We start from the raw sequence: 8,688 nt of genomic DNA on the forward strand, positions 1-8,688 counted from the left end.
TCACCCGAGGTAGACTGGTAAAGAAACTATTTCTCGTTGTTTGTGAGCCCCTCGTAGAAAGAAAATGGGATCCAGAAAATGTGTAGCCGAAATGAGGAGAGGTGACGACGGGGGGAAGGGAAAATTTTGCAGTTACTGCGTGGTAATTTGTAATTTCCGCTGGACTTTGTGTATGTAACATGAATAAGGTAAGCTGTTTTTTGTTTTTTCAACTTGAAGTAAGTTTCGTTGGGAAAATTTACTAGTAAGGGTCTGGCAGCAGGTATAGATAAAATGTAAATTAATATGTGTAAGTACTTATTCGGCTCAGCTTTAAAAGTAACGGTCATGTATATTCTCCTCTTTAAATAATGTATATATTTAAAATTCTTAAAAGTATGTTGTAGTTAAAAATTAAATTCAGGCAAAAATTAAATTCCTTTGTCTCATAACCCTTTTATTCATTGATTATGAATAATTAGGGTTAGAAGACAAGGGAAATTGAGAATTGAACTAGGTTAAAATTATTTTTACCTGAATTTAATTTTTAACTACAACATATACAACTCAACAATAATGCACTTTTTACAAATCTAGATTCCTTTATTAAGGTTCAATATTATCAACCTTATTGTGCCTTTTAGTATCAACTATAGATTGCGGTTTACTCTGACGACACTCATGCATACATATGATGGCAATCAATAAACCTTGAAAACAAAAACTAAGAAAAGGGATCACAATCTTCCAAATGGAGAGGCGTAAAATGGTTTTTACGTTTGCCTTCCTTTCATGAGGTCTGCCAAGATGTTTGAGGGCAGCAAAAAAAGTAATCAAGTTATTACAATTCTACCAAATATATGCAACTAAATGCAACATGTTTCTTGGGAACAACATTTTTGGCTACCTTAAACGCTGCCTCCTTTTTTATGTTAAGTTTGCAAAACTCTCAATTGTTTTGATGCAGCATGATTGTAGGATACATTACTTTGCATGTATTCACGGCAGGATAATAGGACATTCCACCTTGGAATTTACAATTATATTTTGTTAAAATGATACATACATTTGATCAATATTCTATGTCTATATGGCTAAAGGAGCTATGTCACAGGGATTTCACAGATTTCTTTGGCTAAACTGTTCTGAAATTATAGTGGTAGGTAACTTAACCCATGAAAAATATTATCTTTGAACATATAAAGGAAGTTAAGACATGACCTTAATTTGATTGAAATCAAACTAGAGTTATAAATATTGATTTTTACCACGCTCTGAAACAACCTGAAAAGTTTAGCATTAATTTTCAATTTACAATCCATTTCCAACAAATCTATCCACAGTCACAAATATGGTTGCTGACAGGTTCAGGGCTCTATTATGGCAATTGTTAGTAACAATGGCACTTGATTTTAAGGTTTCCTATGCCACAAATTTAAATTTCTACTGTTCGAAAATCTGTTAAAATCCGCAACAAAGCTCCTTTACATTTTACATTGCGTAAATTAAATTTTACGGTTGGCCTACAAGCCAAGAAGAAGGTTAGACCAATCAAAATGTAAATTGAGAACAATAGATCGGGGATGGCTATGTTGTTCTAAAACTGATCTTCGATGTTAAAGCATGTTAGGTTAGGTATCATAACTGTTTACTTGAATCATTCAAAGTCTCTTTGTATGAATGCAAAACCCACTATGTTGAAAGCCACGCAAAAGTATTGAGACTAGGCAAGTTTTCCTAGGGGTCTGCATCTTTTTTCGATGGACTACTGTCTCTTTTATTCAATGTCATTGATTTATTTAGGCAAAAAGGCAACATCCTTTGTTCTCATTTAATGTTTTGATTGTTTCAGTTTAGAAAGGTATACTGTAGCCCAAAAAAGTGATTAAAATCTAAGAAAATAAATTATAAACTTGATTCTCAGCTTCCCATTTTCTTCTACCCATTTATTTATTCTTTGTAAATTTAATCCCCACATTTGCCCTTCTTTGAGGGTAGTGTGGCTGAGGAAAAAAACCTCTTCTTTATCTCCTCCAGGCATCATCACAAACCTAATTAAGAAATAAAGTTTCAAAGGTATTGAATAATACTCATCATTTTCCAGCAGCTAGGCCTTCTAATAGATCGAGTGACGATTAAAGGTGTACCGGTACTTTGACTGCATAATTTTACTGCCTTACATTTTGAATGCAAATCATACACTTTTACGGAATGAACATATGGTTTTCCATTTTAACCAGATCAATCAAGTGTTCAGTTATTCCCTGTATGTGATTTCATATTCCATGGACCACAAATATGCTTGGTTGCAGTTCTTTCAATTCTTTTAATCGCAGTTCTTTGGATGTTTTCAATAAAACAAATTTTCCACAAGCACTTGTTGGATATGAGTTAGTTATACCCAACTTGGCACTATGCCTCGTTGGCTATCTGCCATTTCCAATCCATCATGCACTCATTGAATAATTTTTAATTATATTTTCTTACCTTATCTCAACTGTCACTGGGTTTGCTGCTGACACAAGTTGCAGGAACAAATCCATGTCCTGTGTCAGCAGAGCCCTCCAACTGTCTCTCCCGTTCCTGAAAACATTACTGGTCAGTGGCTCCTGTCTCGTGTTCAGAAGGGCCATATTGGTGGGGAACTCTTCTATCTCCCATTTAAAAGAGATAACCTTGTCCGCTTCTGGTTCCTCTTTCTCTGCATTGTAATCCTGTAATGATGATGGTATTCATTACATTTGTCAATGATTATGACCATATGACTAACAGCCGGCATTTAACCAAGTTATTTTTATATTTGGATGACCCTCTAATATAGAATGCAAATTTGTGCTTCTGCCACATGAAGAGGGGAGTCATCGTGAATTTCATCGAGCAAGTGAGTGAGTGAGTAACAAAAGAGGGGAGGCAGTTACCACTGCCGACCGGTTAGCCCAGTTGGTAGAGCGTCGGACTGCGGGAGGTCTCGGGTTCGAGCCCCAGACCGGACCAACACTCAGGGTCTTAAAATAACTGAGGAGAATATGCTTCCTTTGCAATGACATCTGCAAATGGTTAGATATTCTAGTCTTCTCGGATAAGGACGATAAACCGTAGGCCCCGTCTCCTGCATCTTCACTGTTATGGTCAGCAGGGGACGTTAAAGAACCCACACACTCCTGCTCGCAAAAGCAGGGAAGTTCCCGGTGTTGTGGTCTGGTCTTTGCCCATTGTGCTGTTGAAATGCTCCTTAACATTAGCTGTTAAAGCTACTCTACATTTCCGAGGGTGAATAAAGTATACATCTACTACTAGTTCAGCTTATTTTAATGTTACCCCAATGTATTAAAGATGTGCATGCTCAATTATAAAATGTGTATGCTGTATACTATTCAATATGTGAATTTGACTATTGATGAGGGCAGGGAAATTGATCAAACATTAAACCTAAGAAATTTTTATTCATGGGAATATATCGAATGGTATAAATTAAAGCCCGTTATTTTTTACCTCTTTGTTTAATATCCTATTAAGCCGTTGAATTTCTGCATTCTGCAGGTTGAAATGACTTTCAGCAGCCTCTAACACATGCTGCTGGCAGTGTTTTCTCTCCACGACTCTTTTGCAGCCAGGAACCTGGCACTCGATACCTTTGTTGCTGCAAAGCTCCAAATGTAGGTTTACATGGTTCCTGAAAATGGGATGGGATATTACCTTTTGTTACAATATATCAAGAAGTTATAACAAGGTGGTCGAACACCGCCAACTGTTTTCTCCACTAATAAATAAATTTATCGCAGATTCTAAGTAACTAAATGCGTTCGCCGATAACCATGTTTAGAGTTTTAATCACCTGTGTCCTTTTGTTAAATTATAATGTCCTCACATAGATTAAAGCATCAAGACAGAATCCCATTTTTTTTGTTTAGTTACTTATTTAACTCAGTAGCGCTGTGTAAAAAAATTTAGTAACCCCGATCTAGAGCATCTTAAAAAAACAATTCCAGCTTACCGGCTGGCAACGACCAAATTTGGAAGACGTTTCTATTATTGGACAGTTGTCTTAATACCAAAATTATTAGACGATTCAGGACTGACGTCACGCAAAAATGGCTTTGATGCTGAAATCGCAAAAATGACCGAAAGGTTTCATCAATACAAAGACGAAAAAAATTCCAAGTTATTAGATCGAAGACAAGGATAGTCGAAACACTGACAGAGCAACGAAGAGGAGTCTCTCAATTGTGAAAGTGTATCTTGTACTCTCTTCAAGACAAAAAAAAATCCTGATCCTGCCACTAGCGGAGGACTTGGAACTGTTTTTCGAAAATTCTACGCCGAAGAGAAAAATAGGATGGAAACCAGTATTCGAGAACGTCGCTTTGTGCCATCAGATTTGCAAGCAAGTGCTATATAACGACATTATAAAGGACTTTGAATTCTATCAGGTTAACTGAGTTTTTTGAAGTTTAAATGAAATTTAAAGCAAAAGTTGTATATTGCGTCTTTGCATACCGTCAAAACTCTATTACCTTCGCAAGGGGTGCATATATATCCCCTACTTAGAACGGTTTTCCTTGTTCAGTTCACTCTTTGTCAACGGTCAACCAGGTTTCGTTTTCTTAAGTGACTATTTTTGACTCTCACCTCAAGCAATAACCTATTCGTATGTTATGTTGATCCTCTATGGCTGCCTGTTTCGCGGGATCGCAATTTCGAAAAGTGGATCAAGCATGCTATTCCGACCACCTTATTTTTATGCTTTGGCTTAAAAAAAATGTTAAAAACGTGAAACAAGTTCTTTCGCAGGTCGCCTATTTAGCATTTTTTTGGCACATCGTGTAATTTAAATATCGTGAAAATAAGTGACAATCCCGCATCCCTCTCATGAACCATATCACATTGTTTCGAGAAATCGACTGTTCCGGCCAGAAATTGGGAATAATCAACATACCATGGTAACAGCGTTCCGCATTCCAACGGACATTGTACTGGCGAATTGACGCACATAAAGTCGTGGTGATGTTGTATGCCACTCTAGGTACCAGCAGTTTGCAGTCCATACACGGGAGCTTTTGTTTCGGGCAGACGTCCTCGTGGGCTGGCATCGTTTCCCGAGCGGCCACGTGTGTGCAGTGCTCGTTTTTGCACCTTTCTTCTAGTTTAGGACATTCATTATAGTGGTCCTCTGCTTCGGGATAAATGCCACTCCACTCACAGCCTCCGCTTAAACATTTTACATTTAGATCTCTGGTCATGGTGTCCATGATGACGTTAAGCTTCAGGCCGTTCGCTGTGAATGGCGTGCGACATGTATGACACTTTGGCGTAGCGATTCTAGCCAGATTAGCTAAGCACTTTTCACAGCCAGAATGCCCACAGCTCAGGGTAATGGGTTTCAGGATAACATTTAAACTGGAAAGAAACATGGCAATGCATTCAACAACGGTTATTCTTAGACCAAGCAATATTAGAATTTCAAAACTCACCAGATAGGGCACTGTAAACTCGCGTCCACCTTCTCCAAAAAAGCACAGTTAAAAGCCGTTTCCAGAGACATCATTGAGAAGATACTTTCTCTCGAATATTTAGCTTGTCGAAAAGGGATTGTCGACCACGAACACGCTAGCTAGCACAAATAGGCGGAAAGGAACAATTCACAAGGAATCTGGAAATCATCAATGGAATTACTTTGACAATGATAATGTTTCTGGCGCAGCACAAAAAATGAAATTGGCTTCCAGCTTTGGAGCGATTGCAGGCTGCACCTTTAGCGGTTTTTTTCTCTCTCTTTTTCTCTCTCCTCTTCACGTGTGTTACACGAAAGTGTAATCGAAAGAGAGAAATTATATTCCATACGCTCTCTTCGATTTGAAAAACAGAAACGTGTATCTTTCTTGACTAAAGATTGTCGTGGGAAACTGACCTGGCTTACACGTGTATCGTATATCGTGTTGTAAAGGTCACGCTACAATGTAACGCAACCTTCAATGAGTAACAAAAAGCTACATAAATTATCTTTTGATTATTATTATTTTTTTTTTACCAATTTGCGATATCGGAATCACTGTAACAAACCATGAGCAAGGTTGCCAGCAGGCAATAAAAAGACGCGAAAAGCGTTCAGTTTCAAATAAAGCTTCATAAAAAGTGACACCAGCCCCCCACCCGGGGGTACTCCCAAAGAGCCTTTTGATTTTCCTTTAAACCTTACCAAAACAATGTTTTCTAATTTGTATGCAATGTCCCGAAAAATATAGATATGTTATTTGCTGGCCGGGAGGTCCGTATTGGGGAAAACTGTGCCCGAGGTCTTAAAAACTGTTTCCCTTTAATCCTTAGGAAGTTTGAAGATGGGACCCTAGGCGTGACACAATTGGAACGGCCAAAAATACGTTGAATAGCATTAAAAAAAGTTAAAAATAAAAATTGGAGGGTTTTTACAAAGATCGTGACAGGAAAGATAATTTAACGCAATGTGTTTTCGAGCAAATTCGTGGGTAGAATTGTCCGCGAAGTGAGAAATTTTCAGTTCTATTATATGTTATTTGCCGGCTGGGAGGTCCGTATAGTGAAAAACTGTGACCTCGGTCTTGAAAATGCTGCCCGTGGCCGCAGGCCAAGGGCAGCATTTCCAAGTCCGAGGTCACAGTTTTTCACTATACGGACCAACCCTAAGCCGGTAAATAACTTATTTATTTTTTTCCAAGCTCTCAAACGAAAAAAAGTCAGGGAAAAAAACTTACGCAAGCGTTACTGTGACCGTGGTCATAGATAGGAAAATCCGGACCGCGCTAAGAACCAATCAGATTGCAGGATTCGTTACCGTGCCCGCTTGGAAAAAAATAATAAAAAAATATTATTCTGTAAGAATCAATCATTTTGAAGTTAACATCTGCATTACAATGAAATCGGGATAACACCAGGTTATGTGAAATATAGCTTTTACAACTTTTTCTAAAAGAGAGTCAACACATTTGCTGACATCCAGCTCGCCCCACGAGTCCTTGCCCATGGGCGAACTGGATCGCCCCCCCCCCCCTCTCTCTCTTCTATTGAAAATTTCAGCTTAACCATTCACCGTCACCATTCCTATATAGGGCACAGCCATATTAGACCATATAACTTAAAGGGGTAGTCTCACCAAGATTTAGTGCTTCTTGAAAATCCAATGAAAGCGATGGAATTAATTGGAAGTCTACTAATAGTCGCCTAACGTTTGATAAACGTGCTATACTGGTCACGAAAGTTGTTTCAAACTGGTTTGGCTTCGTACAGGTAGAAGTAATGGTCTAAAGTTTGAAAACGTCGGGCCTACGTTTTCAAATTTGAAAGTATCACCTGGAGTAAAATCACAAAAAAGCCATTGATTGTGGTTTGTGCACATCTTAATGAGTGAATTTATGCCTTTTTTTTGTTTAAAGGTTATTCTTGCGATCAGTAAGAGAACCTTTATAACGCTGGCATAGTTTATACAAAAACTTAGAAGACCTCTCGTGATACTTCCCTTTAAACTAAGGTTTCTTCGAAATGGAATCTTAGTCAATGCCGAAGACACGATCTATTAGCACATATTGTGTTTATTCTTGTTCAGTTCAGGAAAAAAGTGGATCGACCTGTTTGATCTCTTTCAGCTGCCACTGAATTCGGTTGGGACGTTTAACATTTAATTTTTAGTCAAAAAAGTGTTATAAACAGCAACAAAGATGAATTGACCGGTAGGGAGTAGTCCTTACGAAGAAAGAACCAGGCCCCATTAAAACAACTCGCCTAATGGCTTGTCATTCCACGACTTCAGTATTGAACATTTCATGTTTTCATATCTATGGTCTGAAAACTTTGTTATACTTTTCTCGCATGCAGCAACCTTGCGTCAGCCGCGCGCCGTGACTTAAGGTGTGGCTAAACCAAGAAACGTTGCGTTCAACTGAATTTCCGAAAACATGTATCCTCGTTTTGCCTGGCCTTGAACTGAGATCTGTTGGGTTGATGAACGCGATTAACGAAGCTTTCGGATAAGAAATGAGCTCTAAGCTCTAAGGGCGTGCAAAGTAATATCCTTATCTCTATTTGCTTTTTTTAGGTATGTCAAACTGAGTTGTCGAACTACTATTGACTACGACTCGTTTACGACAATTGTCCCTTTTGTGATAACTTCGAGCAGCAGCTCTGCCTGTTAGTGAGTGAATAACGTTCACCCTTTAGCACCAAGTTCCCGGCAGATTGCAGGCCACCTCCTTCTCAGCCATAGTGCCAAATCCACGTAAAATGCTCTGTTACATTCGAGACAAAGCCCGCGACGTTAAGTGATATCTTTGTATCTTGTTTGACTTTTATTGCACTGAACATCAATTTCATATTTTAAACAAAACAGTGTCTAGATCTATGAACAATTACAATATAGATAGGACCCTGCGCGTGCTCTGATTGGTCAAAAACCTATGTTTTATCAGAGTATAAAGCATAGAAAAAGCGTGTGTTATTGTTTTGCGCATGTAAAATCTATATCATAAAGCAAATGAAGAAGCCTAAGACGTTTATTACACTGTGATAAAACACTCCGGACATTTGAGAACATTCGAGAAATGTAGAAAATACTTGCCTGCGGCTCGTCCTTTCTACTTTTCCCTACTGTTCTCAAATGCCCGTCGTGTTTTACCACAGTGTAAAACAAAACAACCGCCTGACCGCCACAGTCCCCATTAAACTCCAGATTATAGGCTGCAG

The 8,688-nt window shown here is 38.5% G+C and overlaps 1 protein-coding gene across 1 annotated transcript; it reads right to left on the bottom strand.

Moving 5' to 3' along the window:
- Positions 1-1,034: 1,034 nt before the first annotated feature.
- Positions 1,035-3,567, bottom strand: LOC149099248 (uncharacterized). The gene is made up of 3 exons (XM_089278285.1): positions 3,472-3,567; positions 2,467-2,693; positions 1,035-2,030 (listed from the first exon to the last, which is right to left on the bottom strand). Exons 2-3 carry the CDS (start codon positions 2,610-2,612, stop codon positions 1,865-1,867), a joined length of 312 nt encoding a protein of 103 aa, XP_089134411.1. The 5' UTR covers positions 2,613-2,693; positions 3,472-3,567; the 3' UTR covers positions 1,035-1,864.
- Positions 3,568-8,688: the final 5,121 nt, after the last annotated feature.

The sequence above is a fragment of the Orbicella faveolata genome, unplaced genomic scaffold (assembly GCF_042242905.1).
Source record: "Orbicella faveolata isolate gen_17 unplaced genomic scaffold, um_ofav_v1 contig_46, whole genome shotgun sequence".
Taxonomy (NCBI): domain Eukaryota; kingdom Metazoa; phylum Cnidaria; class Anthozoa; order Scleractinia; family Merulinidae; genus Orbicella; species Orbicella faveolata.

Excerpts from the sequence above, each read along its gene's own strand:
- LOC149099248 (XM_089278285.1), bottom strand. The coding sequence starts at position 2,612 with ATGGCCCTTCTGAACACGAGACAGGAGCCACTGACCAGTAATGTTTTC. Across the intron at positions 2,031-2,466 it reads CCAGTGACAGTTGAGATAAG|GTTTGTGATGATGCCTGGAG; the intron begins GTAAGAAAATAT and ends TTTCTTAATTAG.